General features: G+C 46.5%; 3 protein-coding genes across 3 annotated transcripts; all 3 read right to left on the bottom strand.

Moving 5' to 3' along the window:
* Positions 1-76: 76 nt before the first annotated feature.
* Positions 77-8,312, bottom strand: GL218_07316 (Lovastatin diketide synthase LovF; the record flags this gene model as incomplete). Its single annotated transcript, XM_033584065.1, has 10 exons — positions 77-994; positions 1,052-1,535; positions 1,627-5,530; positions 5,592-6,044; positions 6,118-6,553; positions 6,614-6,726; positions 6,788-6,967; positions 7,131-7,164; positions 7,242-7,650; positions 7,735-8,312. The coding sequence occupies 10 exons, from the start codon at positions 8,310-8,312 to the stop codon at positions 77-79; spliced, it is 7,509 nt and encodes a 2,502-aa protein (XP_033432697.1).
* A 4,881-nt stretch (positions 8,313-13,193) lies between these two features.
* On the bottom strand, positions 13,194-14,967 carry GL218_07315 (putative transporter C3H1.06c; the record flags this gene model as incomplete). The annotated part of the gene is made up of 2 exons (XM_033584064.1): positions 13,194-14,645; positions 14,710-14,967. 2 exons carry the CDS (start codon positions 14,965-14,967, stop codon positions 13,194-13,196), a joined length of 1,710 nt encoding a protein of 569 aa, XP_033432694.1.
* Positions 14,968-17,088: 2,121 nt separating this feature from the next.
* GL218_07314 (uncharacterized protein) lies at positions 17,089-18,187 on the bottom strand (the record flags this gene model as incomplete). Its single annotated transcript, XM_033584063.1, has 2 exons — positions 17,089-17,974; positions 18,090-18,187. The coding sequence occupies 2 exons, from the start codon at positions 18,185-18,187 to the stop codon at positions 17,089-17,091; spliced, it is 984 nt and encodes a 327-aa protein (XP_033432695.1).
* Between the last annotated feature and the right edge of the window lie 1,408 nt (positions 18,188-19,595).

Genomic DNA, 19,595 nt, shown 5'->3' with positions numbered 1-19,595 from the left:
TTAGTCCGGGTCTAGTAACTCTTGACAATTGTGAATCCGGGACGAACCTCGAAACTACCTAACATTAGGTACCTATTTATGCAGTTTTCTGGGACTCGCTTTCGAGCTTCTCGAGTAGTTTACCCGCGACGAGTTCCGCAAGCTGATGGAGAGTTCCACTGCCGACTATTTCCAGTACACCCAACGTGAGCCCAAATGCGCCCTTAAACCACCGTCTCAGCTCGATAGCCATTAACGAATCGAGGCCCATCTGTGCTAGTGTTAGATTAATGTCCACCTCCTCGTCTGGCCTGAGGAGGAAGTCGTATATCTTCTTGCCGATCTCATTTCCTAAGAACTCGATACTACTCTTATCTTTTAATAGCGCTTTTCCTCCCACGCCGGCAGCTGCGACTTGCTTGAGGAATTTCTGAAGAGCATCGTTCTCGGTGCTCTTCGCTGTATTCTCAACCCGTACATTATGGTAGATACCCATGCGCCTGTCGCGCCGCCACATCGTTCGGTTATTCGGGTCGTCTAGGTCCTGATCTGACCGTATACCCATCACCATCTGAGCTTCGCTACTCCATGGTGTAGGTGGAACAGCCAGAGGCCCGACAGTCTCTTGATCTGCCGGTGAATTACTCATGAGACTAAGTTCTAGGAAATCCAGGAATTCGCGCTCGCCAAGAAGACATATACCTTGAGCTTTGATGTTTTGCATCGCGTGTGAATTTTCAGCCACGAACCCAATGTCGCCTATAGCAGCGATATTGAGAACTGAAGCCGGTAGCCCTAGGGAGTGACGGTAACGACAGAAAGCCTCCATGAATGTATTAGCTGCCGCGTAGTTTCCTTGTCCGAGAGAGTCAACCACGGCCATGATTGAGCTGGCTAGGAAGAAGAAATCAAGGTTAGTCGATTGAAGTGCTTGGTGCAAATTCCAGGTGCCCTCAACCTTGGGTGCAAGGGCATCTTTCCATTGAGACCATTCCATGTCTACTACTGGGACGTCCTGGTGTATTTCGGTTAGCATCGAATGTTTAGCCTGACGTTATAAAGGGGCTCTTACCCTTAGGACCATGGCTAACTGTATCACTCCTTTAATAGGCGACTTCGCTTGGCGGATCGCTTCTTGTACGTCACCGATCTGATCAACACGTCCGGCAACCGCTGTCACCGAGCATCCCATAGACTCTATCTCGCGAAACAAGGCCTTGCTAACATCGCTCTGGCCTGCGCTGCGCGAAAGGAACATCAAACATCGTGCGCCTCGCTCAACCATCCATATTGCAATAGATCTGCCTAAGCCGCCGACACCGCCTACGAGGAGGTAAGTCGCAATGGGATCAAATTCGATACTACGACGTTGTGGTAGCGACTCGATTGGTGTACTTAGGTTAGGGGGAGGGAAAGTCACTACAATCTTGCCCATATGGTCACCATCTTCGAGGTGGCGGAACGCCTTCGCGATCTGTTTTGCATCGAAGCTCGTAATGGGATCAATTGGACGGAGGTGGCCTTGCTTATAGAAGTCGACGAATGCGGTCAATAACCTGATATTTATTAGTACACCATCAGTTACAAGCTAGGCAGCGAGCATGGTGACTAGCTATTAAGGAATAGCGGTCCCTTTAGAAAACTTACCTCCTTAGCCACTTAGGCTTCTCCCTAAAGTCGGATAGGTTTACGCCGTAGTAAGAACGATTTTCAGCAAAAGGAAGCATATCCAGGCGACCAGACCCCTTAGAGTCTCGCAAGCTAAGGTCGACCATAACACCGAACTTAGCAACACACCGCCACGATTCGTGCAGTAACTCGCCTGATAGAGAGTTCAGGACTAAGTCAACACCTCGACACTCTGTCTCTTTCATAACACCCTCTGCAAACGATGCGTCCCGAGAGTTGAAGATATGCGAACGCGTAATCCCAAAGTTATTCATGAGGTACTGGACCTTCTTTTCGCTACCTACAGTCGCGTATATCTCAGCTCCGAGCATTTTAGCTACTTGGATCGCCGAGAGACCGACACCACCACAAGCTGAGTGAATCAAAACGCTTTGGCCTCTTTCTAGTCGACCAACGTCGATAAAACTGTAAATCACTGTTCCGAAGCAAACGGGAATAGAAGCAGCGTCTTCGAAAGCAAGATCGTCAGGGATTTTCATGACGATGTCGGCTGGTGCCACATTCCTGGTACCAAGGCAGCCGTTGCAAAGGGCCATGATCCTATCTCCGGGTGTGAGATCTTTAACGGCCGAGCCTACTCTGCTGATTACGCCTGATAACTCGTACCCTAACGGGAGGCGACCTGGAGTGGAAGAATCGATGATACCTCTCGCCAGGACAACGTCGCGGAAGTTTAGGCCAACTGCTCGCGTCTCAATCTCGACGTAATCGTCCGGTAGTTCTAATGGTAATGGTTCGTCTATCCAGTGTAGTGTTTCCATAGATCCTATCTTAGAAATCGCCAGAGCCGTTCTTATAGGTATGGCTTGCGATCCCTCCTCACGACCACGGCTCTCTTCTTTCTCTTTTAGCTTATTTAGCAAGGAGAAAGGTCGATATCTAGGGATGCAGATCTGGGAGTTCTCCACGACGAATTCGTGGTCGGGAGCTAGCGTACCAACATCCTCTTGTGTGCGGACCTTATCGAATACATCTAGAACTATGTCTATAAAGCGCGGCTCACTAGGCTCTATTTCAAGGGTGCAAAGTCCTGGCACTCGCTCAGCCCGCAAAGTACGGGCCAGGCCGAGGAATGTTGCTGGCCGGGGGTCCTTGCATCGAATCTGGACTGGAGGTGTGAGCCAAAGGATCTTCCGGTGCTCTAGAGCTTTTGCATATGTCTGGAACTTGGCGAATGTTTCTGGAGTTAGGTTGACAAACCAGTCACTCTCAAGGTTTAGGCATGATATGATGTCTTCATCTGGTAGAGGTTTAGAGCTCAGTCGGCGCGGCGTAACCTCCCATCCCAAACTTTTTAGAGATGTATTAAGAGTACGCGCTACGTCCGATTCCTCGTTATCGCATAGCAGAGTAACCTTTTTAGCGGGTGGCACGCCTGTAGTTTGTGGCCGTGATACGATTGTGAGGATTTGGCTATAGGGTTCTTCATCGTCAAACACAACCGAGTCCACGCCTGTAAATCCTGCGGCCTTTAGTTCGGCATCCCAGCGATCAACGGGTACCAGAGGAGTCGTAGGTCTGCCATCAGCCTCTCCTAGCCACCAACCTGCGAAATGGCCGAACGCATAATTTGCCGTGCGCAACGTGGGTAAGAGTTCTGTTAGAACTAGCATGCCGTCAGGTTTTAGTAGCGACTTTATGTTCTTGAGTGACTCCTTAATGACCGGAGTTGCATGAACAACATTTGCAGCCAGGATTAAGTCGTATGACCCCCTTTCTCCGCCCTCGAAACCCTGCTCGGACGGCGACTTGCTGATGTCGAACACTTTGTACTCCATGTTGGGTGCGTACGAGAAGCGTTCCCGCGCCTTCACCAAGAAACCGGACGATACATCGGTGAATGTGTAGACCGAGTAAGAGGGGAACCCGCCTTCATCGACGAGATCGCGTAGGATGAGCTCTGTAGTTCCGCCTGTGCCGGCACCGACTTCTAGGATCCGCAAATGAGGTCGCGTGTTTCCAAGTAAGCGCACAAAGTTACCATATCCAAAGCTAGCACGGTTGTAGATCTCAGATAGGAGGTTTCCTTCTATGAGTATGTCCAGGGTTTCCCGAGATCCCGTAAAAATCTCCGCTGCGTAATCACACACGCGCTTAGTCCCGAGTGAGAGGGCACGGTGATCCCCTTTCTCTAGGATACTAAGGTGAGATTTGATCATGTCCTGCTGCTCTTCTAGGCTAAGCTTTAATATGTGCGCCGCATTGTCGACTAGGGGAAACTCTTCATTTCCAGTAGCTGCATCTTCGATCCCTTTCTTCATCCAATCACGTAGCTTGGCAAAGTGAGGCTGGCATGGCTCAAGATCTTCCACGGCCTTTACCTCCTGAATCATACAAAGAAACGAGAGTTCCTGTTGTAGTACAAGCTGATCCCGATCAGGCTTGGGTGCTGAGAATAAAGCCCTGTGATCCGCGAAGTCAAAGTCTGGAAGCCAGTAGATACGAGCTGCGGCGTGTTGATCGATGGAATTGGTAACCGGGTTATCATCCTCGAGGGGTGCCAGTTTGAGACCGCGCATCCGCAGAGCTAATCTCCCATCTGCGATGCACTCGGCCTGGCCAAGTCTAAGATCCCCTTTCTCCGTCCAAGCACGGACGTAGATCTCTGATGCCCCCCGGTATACGACAAGCTCGTCGATAGAAACAGGTACAAATAGGCCGTCGAAGTTGCGACAAAGTCCCTTCCTCATGGCAACCAGGAGCGACTGTAAGCACCCATCGATTACTACCGGATAGAGAGAAAATGGCGCGGACACATGGTTATGCTTATCGACTATCTTGGCCTGAGCGGTATGCTCAATAGCAGAGGTAGAGATATCCTCAAGAGCTTGAAACTCAGGACCGTATCTGATCCCAATACGCTGCATAGCCGCGTAGAAAGACGGGCTTGATAGTTTACGAGGCAGCTCCTCTGGGGTCCACGAAGGCTCTTCACCAAGCCCTTCGATGTGTCTGACCTCTCCTGTAGAGTGCTTGATCCACGCGGAACCGCTATAAGATGAAATGTTGAATTCATACCACTGGGACTCGTCGGAATCGGTGAGACGCTTCCGACGTAGCGAAGTAATAATCTCTACTGGCTTCGAATCGGTTAGGACAAGACCCGTGTGCGCGACCACGTGGCGAAGATGGTAGCCCGACCCAGCATCGGCTCCGGCTACCTGGCGGATTGCTTCACCGGCCATAGCAGAGTACCCGGCAAAGGGAAATACGACGTTCTGTCCGACCTTATGATCGACTAACCAAGACGCATCGTCAAGATGGAGGACATTTCTCCATATCGGCTCAGAATCTGTCGACTCGGTTGTCTTAACACCAAGAATACAGTGATGGGGATATTTCCTCTGTCGCCAAGCAGTAGCTAGCCGGCTCTCATTCCAAAATGTCTGGCCGCTGTGGTCCCACGCGTAGGAGGGCAACCCCGGAACGACCCGACCACCCGGGAAAAGGGCGCTGAAGTCGATACTGACGTTCTCCTGAAAAAGCCTACCCAAAGCGGACAGCAAAGATACTGCGCTGTCGCTACCGCGCGTTTGGGAGGCAACGTAATTACACTGCCACGAACCTTCGGTGCAGATTTGACGTAGGGGACCAGCTAGTGCCCCGTGAGGGCCAATCTCTAATAGAATATCAGAGTCACCTCGTAGTTGTAAGAGGTTCTGCACTGCTGTGTTGAAACGCACAGGCGAGACGAGATTGGCAACCCAGTACCGCGGTCCCAATTCAGCCGCTTTTTCTATTACCTTCGTGGTGACGCTCGACATGAACACGATTTTGGACAGAGGCGCTTGGTTGCTATCGACTAAAGGCTTTTCCTGCTGTAAAAGCTGGAGATACTGCTTTGCCAACGGATCCATGTGATCTATGCGAGACTTGCCATCAGCCAGGATATACAAGTACAGGGAAAACTAATTAGTACTCACGCGAATGATACGCCATGTCAACCTTTAACAGGCGTGCAAAAGTATCTGGCTTGGCCTTTTTTATGTTGGCCACAGCTTGTTCCAATAACTCGCGATCTCCTGATATAGTCGAGCTCTTAGGACTGTTCTCGCACGCAATCATGACGCCCTCTGGCAAGAAAGCTGCTAGCTCCCCAGCCCCAAGTCCGATGGCGGCCATTGACCCATTCTTAGACGTGCTTGTGGAGGAGACGAGGCCGCGGTAGTATGCTGATTTGATAGCGAACTCGAGCGATATGTATTTGGCAACATATGCGGCAGCAATCTCGCCGCTAGAATGTCCTACAACTGCCGAAGGTATCACACCGAAGCGTTCGAATTGGCGATAGATCGCAATCTGCAGTGCTGTACATAGAGGCTGTGATAGTTCAGCATTGTTGATCCGGCTATTCTCGCCAGGCTTGAGCATCTCGGCTGTGGCACAGGAAAGGAGAATATGTCAGCGCTTGTGTTGAAACAGCCCTTGAATATTGAGGGTTAGACTCACATTCGATTGTCCAGTTTGGAGGCTGAGCAGCACGTCTCAAGATATCATCCATGAGAATAATGTCTTCGCGAAATTCTCGATTGGTCAAGAATAACCCCTTTCCCATTTCAGCCCATTGACTGCCCTGCCCGGTGAAAATCATCGTGACTTTGCGGCGGGATGATTTCCCAGGTATCCTAGCTAATCCGGAAATATCGACAATCTGCTCATTGGACTTGATCATGAAGGCCCTATGCGGTAACCGTTCTCGGCGGAGGGCTAACGTATATGCTATGTTGTATACATTAGAGGTACGTAGAGAAACATACTTTTCGTATTGTTCTACTTGTTGTTTCAGTGAGTTTTGGGTGTTAGCTGAGATGATAAGAAGCTCGGGTCGCTTCGCCCTCTCTATAGGACTTGTTTCTTCTGAATTAGGGAACGAGTCAATGATGATCTTTAATACTATTAGTTAACGGGTTGTAATAAATAGGGGTAAGGCGAGGAGGTTATTCACATGTGCGTTTGAGCCGCCAATTCCAAATGAATTAACGCTGATCCTTTCAGCTTTATTAGCTGGGAAAGGCGTCGGCGCCGTTGGCACCTTAAGCCTTTTCTCTGTGAATGGAACTGCGAGTTGAATGAAGGCTCAGCTTATATAATTCTCAGTGAGATAGTAATAAGGGCTTACTCTTAGCATTGGGGTTGTTGAATTTGATATTAGGAGGTATTGTTTTATGCTGTAAAGCTAATACTGCTTTGATTAAACTTGCGAGGCCAGCGGACCCCTCGCAGTGGCCTATATTGGGCTTCACGGAGCCGATGTATACTCCGCTGTCACCAAAAATCTCGCCAACAGCAGAAGTTTCAACTATATCCACAAAGTCAATGGATGTTTCTTTTACTAAGGATTCTAGGGGGTTCGGGGTTGTTTCATGAGAAATTACTCCTTAGTTGACTCGACGAAAAATACAAACCCCCAAGGCTAGTCAAAAGAAAAAAGGGGGAGGAAGGGAGTTCTTGATGTTACATACTTGGATCGCCGACTGAGGTTCCAGTACCATGACACTAAAGGAATTATACCGTTTAGCTTCGCTACAGGTTCCTAACGACTAGGAAAGGACCGGAAAATACAGTGTACGTACCTCAACGAAGGCGGTTTCAGATGGATTTAATCCCGAATCGGCATAAACCTTCCTCATAAGTGATTCGAGGGCTTCTTTACGCGGGACAAGCATACCCTGGCTTTTACCATCACTATTAGCTGCGGTACCTCGAATGACTGCTCTGATGGGGTTTCCGTCGCGGATAGCATCCGTAAGGCGTTTGACGTAGATGGCGGTAATTCCCTCGGCTCGGGCGTAGCCGTTTGCAGAGGCATCAAAGCTTTTACATGATCCATCTGGAGACAGGACGCCTTCTGAGGTCATAAGCATACTGAGGGAGGGCCCGAGAATCAGGTTCGATCCCGCAACTACGGCAGCAGAAGCATCACCAAATTGGACCGCCCTGCAAGCCTCATTCAAAGCTATCAGAGATGCCGAACAAGCTGTCCTAATTACCATGCTATGGTTGTACAAATTTGTACTGTCAGCCGATTTCTGAGGGTTGTTAGGTGTGATGATGTAGATGGCTCACCTTGGTCCGCAAAGGTTATACTCATAAGATATCCGATTGGCAAGCATCCAGTCCCCGGCTCCAGTGACAATATGGTTACCAACCTGCTGGCTGTCTTTGCCCTGTTTGTGTAGCCATTCATCACCGAACGTGCCTACGTAGCAGCCAATTGGCTTACCACGGTAATTAACTTCACCTGCGTCTTCGAGACACTCACGAGCAACCTGCAACAGCAATCTCTGCTGAGGATCACATCTCTCTAATTCCAATTGGGTCATGGAGAAAAGCGAAGGGTCAAACTGAGACAAGTCATCCTCTAGGTAGTACCCGAACTTGGTCTCAATACGCTCTTTGCCACCTAGAGAGCCGTCAAACGCCCGAGCATTGTACCGGCTCCTTGGGACAGGCGTCCGCGCGTCACGACCATTAACAAGGAGATCCCAGAAGTCATCGGCGTTTCGAATACCGCCAGAAAGCCTCAAGCCAAGCCCACAGATAGCTATCGGAACTTGTGCCGGAGTTGCCACGTCCTTGACCTCTGTAAAATTAGAGGTGGTAGTGGAGGAGCATGATTTAGAGAAGCTGCAAGTTTGATTCATGGCGATGATAAAGCTATTAGTAAATTATGAGGATTATAGTAAGACACAACGTGGTTAATGTTCAATACTAACTTGACCAAATTCACAGGCGACTTGGACGTTCTTATTACAGTCTACACTACCAGTGAATAAGCGGCAATTCGGTCGATATTTCTTACTGCAGTCTGGATAAAGCATGGCTCGGTGATCGTGAGCCAACACCATAGATATCAACCTGTACAAGGCGCCGAAATTGGTCATACCGCTGGGGCGAACTGTCTTTCGGGCCATCCACCGAGCTGGTAAACCGCCATTCTTTCCTGTCTCTACGTAGACTAGACTAGGTTACATCCCGACGCCATCCCTCGTTCATGCTGTGTTGTCCTGCTGCTAATGCAAATCAAGACGCTAACATCGCAGCCTATACCGTTGCGTGCTATAATCGGTTTGTAGCGAGATGGCTAGAATCCTAGTACACTCCACAACTGTATTGTTTCGCGATGTGTTGCTTTTGTACGCATTTAGTTTATTATCTCGGTGGGTAACACTATCCTGTTTGGCTGCAAGGGCGGTTGGTGCAATATCTAAACAACGGCATGGCGCAAGTTGAAGGCGCATGTACCAGTCCGCTGGGACCTTAGTTTAGTCTAGAGCATCTGGTCTCCGGTTTCCCCAGAGGATCAATGCAAACATGCGGAGCCTCTAAGGCACTGTTGTCGATATAAATGGCTTCGTTCCTGACTATTTTTTGATAGGCTACTATTAACATAGTGTCGCCTTGTTTTGGCTAAGTTTCTTTCTTAGTATCCGTGCGTGCGTAATGACACGCATACTCCTTCGATATTTCTATAGAACTGTTAGCATTGGATGAAGATCTTACGACTGATATTAGTACGTATACTCTCGAAAGGTCGAGCTTGCTGAGTGAGAATATTCTCGGTGGATTACATCTCGGTGGGTTTTACTATTATCTGACCAGATGAGGTAAGAGAGAGGCACAGAATAAACCATGAGTTTTGAGGAAAGTCTTAGCTATTGGACTAAATAAAAGGAGATCTGTCTTTATAGAGTATACACCTCTTCTATATTGCATTATATCATAGACTCGCAGCAGACGGCTCCCAAGTGAAATTCATGTTTCAGTCGCACCTCGTTCGATAGCGTAGTACCTATAATACTACCTCAGGTCATGGTCACCAGATAATATTCACCGCAAGTCATCTTACCAATCTTTATCGTGAGTTCAGACTACATATCAGTTCAAATAGGTAGTCTCAGAGTAAGGAGACGGCAACACAGACCATTGAAAGTGATTCGTCAGCTTCCGATGTGATAGGTGTGGATCCTTGTCCCGGAGGTTTTGTCAAGAGTTACGGAGTTTGCGGATGAGTTTTCAGAGTTTGTGGAGCTGAAGGGAAGTTGGCCAGTAATTCGAATTATTCTTTTCTTCCTCTTCTTCTTCTCTAACAGCTCAGATGTAAGCCTTGTTTAGGAAATGTCTTATGATATACTTGCTTATTTACAGAATAGCTTCATCGTTAGAATTTAGCAAACACTACATACATAACGACAGCCCAAGACAAAATCAAACAACAGAGTGACGTTGTGTTGTGACACTGGCTTTCTTGTTGGCCAATAATGCAACCTTACCCCCCACGTAACCATTCTCATGACAGTAGGTGGAGCAATAATAAAGTGCCTTTCCCCAGTTTGTCGGTACTTGGGTTTAGTACAACATTGCTAAGTCCTACCAGATCTGCACGTTAGTTGGTAAGCAGTAAGGAGTATTGAAATTTTATAAATGAGGGCTGCGAGGGATAACTAGTTCGTGTTGCCAAGTTAATCCGACCAACCGACTCTCCACGTACCAGGGACATTCAAATATCACTTAAATCCACTACGTAAAGAATACAAGTAGGACTGACCTGTAGGAAAATTTACACCAGTAGAATGAAAAGAAAAAAGAGGAAGGACAAAAAAGAAAGGAAAAAAAAACAAAATAGAATAACACCAATGATAAATAAACATGATTATGAAATTCCAAGTTTCTCATCACGTCTCCTTTTTCCTCCTTACGAATAAAATAATAGTATTCGCTGCGAGTACTATAAGGTCAATGTAGACCATCATCTGTCCTCATTTGAATTGTCATGAGCTATTCTCAGCCCCAATAAAAACTTGCGTTGAGTTTTGTGTTGATAAATACGGGAGCGGCCCGAAGCCGAAGCCGAAGCTGAACCGTTTGTGCTTTGGCCCCCAACTCACTAATAAAATAATACATCACGGACCCGAAAACGAAAACGTGAACCGTTCAAATGGAAACTACTGATCTTACAGATTCGCCAAAAGGCCGTGGACGAAATGGGTTATTGACAAGGAGACCCCCAACTCCCCCATCCACCGCCCCCGTCCCACATGACCCTCGTCCTCGAGACTACACCAATACTCTTTCTTGGGATTTCCCTTCTATCTATCCTCCTACTAGTCCATCAACGAAAGCTTCAACTTCAACCTTGAAGTCAACGGCGACAACTAGTGGTCCATCATCATCGTCGTCGTCACTTCCAATCGAAACTGCCGATCCTTTCCAATATGTACCATCTAACTTCGACTTCGGAGCTGGTCCTAGCGCCAGCGGTGACGGGGAAGATGACCCCGTCGAGAATTATGACTACCGCCAGACTACTAAGAAGTAGGCAATCTGATCACATTCACTTTGTATACCTATCCTCGCAACCTTAGGCACTTATGAAACTAACAGTAAAACTACTTGCTCTTCTAGAAATTTCGCCAAGGCAGCAACCGGTTCAAGTTCTTCGAGGCTCTTCCGGTCAATAGTCTATAAATTTGGCCGCACATTTAACAGGAGTACGTCTCCACCGTGATTCTCTATGTCCAAGTGAGCTCTAGTGCTAATATCCAATGTAAAGACTACTTCTTACCCCATGATAAGGTATGCACGACTAAGTAGATGCCGTCTTGAACAGTGATCTTGTGCTAAAAATGGATAAACATCTAGCAAGAACAAGAGAGGAATAGTAAGGTTTTATCCTACCACCGAATTGACATGAAGCTGACTGATGATCCATAATGACAGACCTTCAACATGAAATCAGCGTTGATGTACATGATGGGGCCTTACATATCTGCCCGGTGACAAATCCCAGGAGAGTGCTTGATGTCGGTACCGGGACAGGAATATGGGCAGTGGAGTTCGGCATGTTCTACTTCTCGTTCTACCTCTACATGAATACTAATATATGTGTAGCAAAGAGAAATCCAGACTGTTACGTGCTTGGAACAGACCTGAATCCTGTGCCAGACCCGCCCTTTGTTACAAATAACTGTCATTTCCTCATAGCAGACGCTGATGAGGAATGGAAATTTGGCAGCCCGTTTGATCTCATTCATATACGAAGCCTGGGGGAACCCACCAACAAACGTCGACTGTTCAAGTCCATCTACGATAATCTCGCACCCGGTGGCTGGGTTGAGTTTCAGGAGTGGCTTCTCCATGTTCAATCCTCGGACAAATCTGTTGAAGGCACAGCGTTCCAAAAGTGGAACATATTTTTGACTGAAGGAAGGTCATCCCGGAATCATTCTCTTATTTTACAATAGAACTAACTCCTGTAATAGGTCTCGAGAAGCTTGGCAGGTCACTATTCTACATCCTCGAGTATAAAGCCCTGCTAAAAGAAGCGGGGTTTGAAAATATCGTCGAACTGAAATACGCTGTGCCTACTAATACTTGGGCTCCCGGGAAGCAGTATCAAAGGATCGGCGCACGGCAGAGGATTAATACGCTGGAGGTCATCGACATCTATTCCCGCGGTGTGTTTACGCAAGGGTTGGGGTGGTCTAACCACGCGGTAGACAAGCTATTAGCTGAAGCGCGGAAGGACATTGACAACACGCGTATTCACTCGTTCTCTACCCTGTAAGTTGAGTTATAATGATGACGTGAACTATTATTAACGAGCATCAGGATGACGGTCTACTGTCAGAAGCCTCAATCGACATCTCCGACATCATCCGGTACAATAAAATCGCTACCTAAGTATTAGGGGCAATATAATTCACCAAGCAACTCTGGAGTAGGGAGTATATACTATGCATATAATGCTGAAAGTTTAGAGGATGAGTTTGGAATAGCATAGCGTTCAAGTACATGGCGTATGGTGTGTTTTGTTACCTTAATTGGGTATCTTAGGTACACGGGATTTATGATGGAATACCTCGGGCAGCAATATATGTTACGAATTAGGATAAGGATAGGAACAGGAATAGGTACCTACAAGTAATCAGTGCTTCTTGACTCTTCGTACTTGGCGCGACATGCATGGATCGTGTCTCCCGGACCGTCAGATTCAAAGCCCGTTCGTTGTAGAGTTTGGGTTCATGCACTTTGGTTACGAAGTTGATGTGAAGCCTCAATACAAGGTATGCTTGGCTCACTCTATGAACTGTGTCGTATGATGCATATCCACTTTTATCCTCGGCACGAATCTCTGTGAGAAGTAGATCATCCTTCGTGGCGGCTGAGATCCACTTCCTCATGAATTAGTATGTGATGGTTCCTGCAGCCTGTAGGTTAATCTATGATCTATCACTGTGATAACCCATAAATGATAAGAATTAGGAACATCCGAAAATGAATTAACATTGTCAATTTTGACGGTGAGGAGATCTATTATGAAAATGATAGGATCGACGATACGATGTGCGATACCTTAGTAATGAGATACAATTAGCTTCATTTTTAGTACAATATGCATAAAGCTGAGATAAGATTTTAAGCAGGTGGACCAGTTTGGTTACAGAAGGTGGATTCTTCATATCTATTATTGTATTAGAATTAAATATTATTGATACGAGGGGAGTCCCTTTCCCCGTCTTTCTCTATTCCTCAAAACGCTGGTTCCCAAGATCTCGCCCTTTAAGATCAATCTCATCTAGAAACATCGAAGTTATCAAACCCAATGCACTCAGACCGGTCATCGTATAAAATATTGTCCGGAAGCAGTTCAGATAGACCCCCAAGACCTGATTCAGTGTTGTAAGAGAAATATCTAGTGATCTCAAGTTTTCAATGAAGTTCACTGCATTTGAGGCGTCTTTAAGAGGTGCTAACCCTCCCGTTAACTGGATTGCGCTGTTAAAGATGGACATCGAGAAAACATTGCTGAAGATTGTCGAGGAAATAGTAAGTCCAATAAGACCTCCAAACATGCGAATAGAGAGGAATGACCCAATAGCTACGCCTGTATCGTCAACATTCTTCACGCTCGCTTGCATAGGAAGGATATTGAGACGTAGTAGCGCAACGCCTTGCCCCCAAAGAATAGGAAGCCCGTAACACATGGATGATGAGGACCCAACATCGAAGAGGGCCAGCAAGCCAGTTCCTAGTGTAAGGATGACCCATGAAAGCCGTAGAAGCCATACATATCCTCCGAATAATGGGACCATCATCATTGCGACGACTGCGAACACTACGCTGATAATAGACGTAGGCAATAGTGAGACTGCAGCTGAGATTGCGGTTTCGAGCTCTACGGATTGGTAAAGTAAGGGTAAGTACTGTAATAAGGAGACCAGAACCATTCCATGGATGAAGCCCCCTAGCAGTGCCATATTCCCGGTCTTTGAGTGGAAGAGTCGATGAGGAACAATGGGTGCCGCGGGCTTCGCCTCATAGAAGGCAAAAGCGACGAGCACCGCGACCCCTAAGAGCATTGGGAGGAGGGTCTGCCAGGAAGCCCATGGAAATAAAGAACCCGCCCAACTGATTGGTATAACAAAAATCGTGATTCCAATAATGACAAGCGTTATACCGATCCAGTCAATGCGCCTTAAGTTCTTGGCAAGCGTTGCATCGAGCGGGACGGGCCGAAGTTTAAGGAAGAAGAACACTAAAGGCGTCCCTACTCCTAGGAACGGCAGATTGATCCATCCAATCCATCTCCAAGTAGCATACGTAGTAAAAAGGCCACCAACGCTAGGTCCCATAATGTTTCCAACGGCTGAAGGAATGGCCATCAAGCCGAGATATTTCGAACGTTCCTCTAACGTCGTCATATCGGCGAGAATCACCTGGGTTAAAACGTCAATTCCCCCGCCGCCGAAGCCCTGGAGGACCCGTGCGGCAATGACGGTGTTCATATTTTGCGCAAGGGCAAAAATGATGGAACCGATAAGGAATAATGCCATGCACACGTAGAGAGGCGGCTTTCGACCGAACGCGTCAGATATACCGGCCCAAACCGGTTGCATGACCAGACCACATAAGGTGTAAGCCAGGTTCGCCCAGAATGATTGCAAACTCGAGCCCTTTAACTCACCAGCTACAGTCTAACAATGAGTATTAATATTTAACCTAAGCGGCATACAGATTAGGAGGGGCGTCATGGCTCACTGGAAGGGCAATGCCCAGACAGGTCGCATCTAGCTGAAAAACAAAAAGGATTGCCGCAAGCCCTATGAAGGCTAGTTTAAAGGAAAGCGACTTTTTCAATGTTGGTTCAGTATTTTCCACTCCATTGTGCTCACCGACCTCCGTCACTATTTCTACGTTTTCGATCTTTTCTGAGTTTCGCTCCAAGTCTGGTTCTCTTGGGATGACGGGAGTAGAGATCTCGACCCCTGGATTGGTGTTGGCTTCAGGGTGGCCCATTGTGGGCGAAGGAGCTCGAGTCTCTGGCCAATTGGATAGGTACCAAGGTAGGCGATGCTCACGCAAGAGATAACGTTGATTTGTGGGTTACGGAGGTTATAGAGATTAAAAGGCCAAGCAATTGGCCGATAATTCGTATTATTAGAAGTAATACCAAGGGCACCTCATCTTCTCACGACGGTTTGGTCTTTTAATTTACTCTACCGCGACCTCGCTACGCAACGCGAGGTTATGTCGGCATACCGACAAGGGGCATGAAATTGTACCCTGGTTCAGCACGTTGGGTTGCCTCAGCCCGTTGTTATTTGGGGCTGGATATCTTGAAATTGAAATAGTGGAGAGCATACAAGTAAGAAAAAGGGTAGCCTAGACGCCAAGCATGTCAGCTCTGATCAAACACCGTACGGGCCAAACGTCGATGCTATTGCTAACCCAAATTTTAGTGAGTAAAATAGACCTTTCACTCCTTTGGATTTGACGTATAATAAGGATATTGGCTATTCGCACAAGACGATCTAGATGAAGCGAAAATAAAGCGAATATTACTTAAGACCATATATTACTTGTAGTTGTCGATTGTCATGTCAAGCGAATCAAAAGAGGATGCTAGATAACTACGCCATTATATGTAAATTAGTTTTAAGCTCGTAATGTTGTGTCGGATGACGGATTCAATCATGGTCCATAACTGACCTTCTAACTCTCTTAAAATTTGCCAATGTAAATTAAAAAAAGATTAGCCAAGTATGCGATTCGATAGGCATTATACGTACAGTCGAGCCGGGCAAACCAGTCGAGATGTATAAACAACACTGGTGTAGAAAAGGTGCACTTAAATGAACCACCCCCAACTCATTTTTCTGTCGTAAATAATTGAAATAGATCTGATGTTAGGTTATATTCCGAGTGACTGGATGTAGAATAAGATTGTAGGCCTGGTCCATCTAAAGAGGTTGACGGAGGTACAGTTGTACAAAAGTCGAAGCTTGAGAGATCTATCGTAGACTGCTCTAAATCCATTCTACCATCCTCGGGAAGTTGTATTAAGGGTGTATTTAGATTCTCTCCTGTTCTATTGGCTGAGGAACTAGTTGAAGTTGGATCTCCTCCCGGACCTGAGGTAGTGGCTGGTATTAAAAAATGCGGGCAGCGTAAATCGAGGGGACTAATATCTATATAGTCTTGAGGTCCCTGTGATTGATCTCCTGGCTTATTTTTCATTATTTCGATATTTTCTAGAGCCCATGCCAAGCCATCTCGTAGACGGGGGTAATATGTCGCCTGGAAGCTAGGATTGTGCAAAGCCTGAAGATACCGACAAATAGCCCATAGGATTTTTAAATCAGTTTCGAGTTCTAGTGTTGGGACTTCACCTTTAGCTAAGGTGTTGAAGTAAAATGCGACTAGCTCTATGAATGCTACTACGGGATAGTTGCCGAGTATTCGGTCTAGTAAAGCTAAACTTGTCGTAGTGAGTGACGGGGAACCAGCTTCGGAAACAAGTTTGAGGCAGATGCGGGCATGATCGCGCATTTGCTTCTGAGCAAGCTCATCTTGGCGATCATGGCGAAGGCAAAGGACCTGAGTTATATGATAACAATATTTTAGTTCAAGTTGTGTGTTAGTTAGCCCTGATGTATCTCCCTGGAATGTGGCAGTTATTAATTCGTGGTTTTTCTGGTTCCATTCATCTACAAGCTGAGTCATGCGACGCGCCTGTCGAACACGATATGCCTCTCCTGCCGTATTTGCCCTCGAGGAATAGAGGGAGAGGTATACTTCTTCCCAGATCTCCATCATGTGGTCGAAAGCGTTATTGAGTCGCCGACCTGGCAGCTCATTGTGATTGACAGAGCTTAAAGTTAAGTCCGAATCAAATAAATGAATGTCGCAAGTTTGGCCTGACATGAAAGCACGCAGTTTGTCTAGAGCATAGAGAACTCTGAATAGCCGTTCCCACTCTGTTTGTCCGTGACCGGCGCCGTCCTCACCAGTTCTAGACCGGTGGAGCCCAAGAGTAAGGCCGACCTGACAGGCCGTTTGGCATATACGTTCAAACATTATATTACCATAGAACTGCTTAGATGTGAGGGCCTTAATAGGAGACGCCGCGGCAACATGTTAGAGGTCCGTTTTCAAGTACGAATAGAGAAATATGGGAGAGTTGTTGTAACATACCAACATTATGAGCGCTTGAACATTAATTATAGATGGACATGTGAAAGAGTCGAGATCAGCTATAGCACGGTCGCAGTTCTGTAAGAAAGAAGGAAGTAGGTCATTGTTCATATTCCTTGTATTAGACTGGGTAGCTTCCGCTACCTGCACCTCGAGGCCCAAACCAAGTAAAACGATATTGTTGAATATGGATGTCCAAGCGTTAGTATCGCCTGACGACTCGCCCGAATAATACATATCGATAGCACGATAAAGTACTGCCTCTTCGAATATTGGAAAGCGGATGTTGATATTGCGCAAGAAGTTATTAACAAACAAGTCAACCAAAAAGCGTGGTGGAGCGGTGATAGGCTTGTGGTCGCTCGCTACGACGGGTTGCTGACATTGTGGGAAGGGGAAGTTTTGAAGCTGTCGTCGAAGAGCAATTCGCAACGCTGGGTCCTTAACAATCGCGTCTACACTGCCGTCTTGTTCACCACCGTGCTCGACGAGAACTTGAGCTAATTGCTTCGATAACGATACAAGTAAAGGAATAGCCGCAGGATAGCTATAAATCCGTTCGCTCCCTTGGCCTAAACTTATAGTTTCATGTCGACATCCATCCTCGGCCACCTGTCCAGGTCGATCTCTCTGCGCGCTTGGTAAAATGGCACTACCTTCATCATTACTCGAGGTCTGTGTTGGTTGAGGTAAAGATGAAGTAGGAGGAGAGGAATTCGAGTTGGATGTGAATGTTCGAGCGGCAAGTTGTTCGGTGATTTTAGTGAGGGCGCTTAAGGTCTGATCAACTCCGTCAAGACGCTCTAGGACGGTAGTAAAATCATCGCGACTACAAGAGGAAGATACTATGTTAATTTGTGATAAATACTAAAGCTTAAGACGAGAAACACTTGCAGCTGCTTGGTTTGATTTACACGCTTAACGGTGCCGGATGATGTACAAACGATGCCGGTTTTATGACAGCTAGAACACTCTGGTTGAAGCCTATCGCACTTGATCTTACGATATCGACATTGATCACAAGCTGAAGAGGGCGCATCATCGTTTCGTGATCGTGGGCGTTTGCGACCTTCAGACGCCGTATTCCTATTATTATTATCGTCGTCGTCCATGAGTTTCTTTAGTTACAATTAACAATTAACAATTTACAATTTACGATTAATAATTAATCAGCATCTCCTCCAAACCCCAAATTATTAGAATAATACGTCATGGGGGATCCCCGGTCCGTCCCCATTTATCACGCAATCTCAAGTTAATCAGATACCTGTCAGATAAGCCTTTAACCCGTCTTCCATAATAAAGAATGAATCTAGACCTTTAATATACATCCTGGCTCAACTTCTCGAGTTCCCTATATGGATACACGGCCCAGATGTCTACCATACCATTAACAGATATATTACATAGGTGCCCGTGTAACCAATTATCGACGATGGAGCGCGCGGCCATTAAAATTGCAGACGTAATTATTTTCAAGCAAACGTGTTCTCCAGTTCCCCGGTCTAGAACCGTGAAGCTTACCACAATACCGGGATACCTATAAGAACTTCAGAATATGGAGATCTATCGATCTAGATCCTTCCGTAGATCCTAAATCCATTTCTGATACTTTTCTAAAAGCATCTCTAATTGGACAAGACTCCGATTTGTGCCTTAGATATATGAATAAAACTTAACTACCCCTATTAGCACCGCGGAGGGAATCCGATCAAGTTCCTATCAATGTCGGCTTCTATACGCAATGGGACACCAGCAAGATCCCACCATTCGCTTGGCGGTTAATTACCCGGTTCACGGTTCGCATCTGATAGTACTGTTCGGCGCGGGGGTAAAATGTAAAGTGACTGCTTGTAGTTCCTGTGTGCGTAAAAAGGACGATAATCACCTAATATAATTATAATTCAAGACTGTTCCTCTTAATTTTTTATTATTTAGTCCAGCGAATTATTGATGCGTCACTGATATACTAACTCCCATTTTTACTTGCCTCTAACGTAGGTAGATATGTTTGAAATGCGATCACTTGGAGTCATAGCATTATTCGCTATACTCAGCGTCTATGCTAAAGAGAATTGCCCTCTATATGGCTTAGGATATCCAAATCCTACCGACCTTCTTGCCCAACCGGGGATTCAGAAGGCGGCAAAGTCTCTCGACTCGGCTTTTGCACAATACATCGACAATTCTAACAAGACGAAATCAGATCAGTTCTCCTATTCAGTTGAAGTGTTTTCCGCTGATATAGATGAGCCGTTGTGGTCGCATCACTGGACTGCTACTAACTTAAAAACTCTTAACTCGACAGGAGTCAAAAAGGTAGATGGTAATACCGTGTACAGACTTGGAAGTGTTACAAAGATATTTACTATCTTAACGTTCCTCGCTGAAGTAGGCGATACTATGTGGAATGAGCCTATCACTAAATATATTCCGGAAATAAAAGCGAT

This window comes from Daldinia childiae, assembly GCF_008694065.1.
Source record: "Daldinia childiae strain JS-1345 chromosome Unknown Scaffold9, whole genome shotgun sequence".
NCBI lineage: Eukaryota > Fungi > Ascomycota > Sordariomycetes > Xylariales > Hypoxylaceae > Daldinia > Daldinia childiae.
The sequence above is the reverse complement of the archived record's forward strand: the minus strand, read 5'-3'. Positions and strand labels throughout refer to the sequence as shown.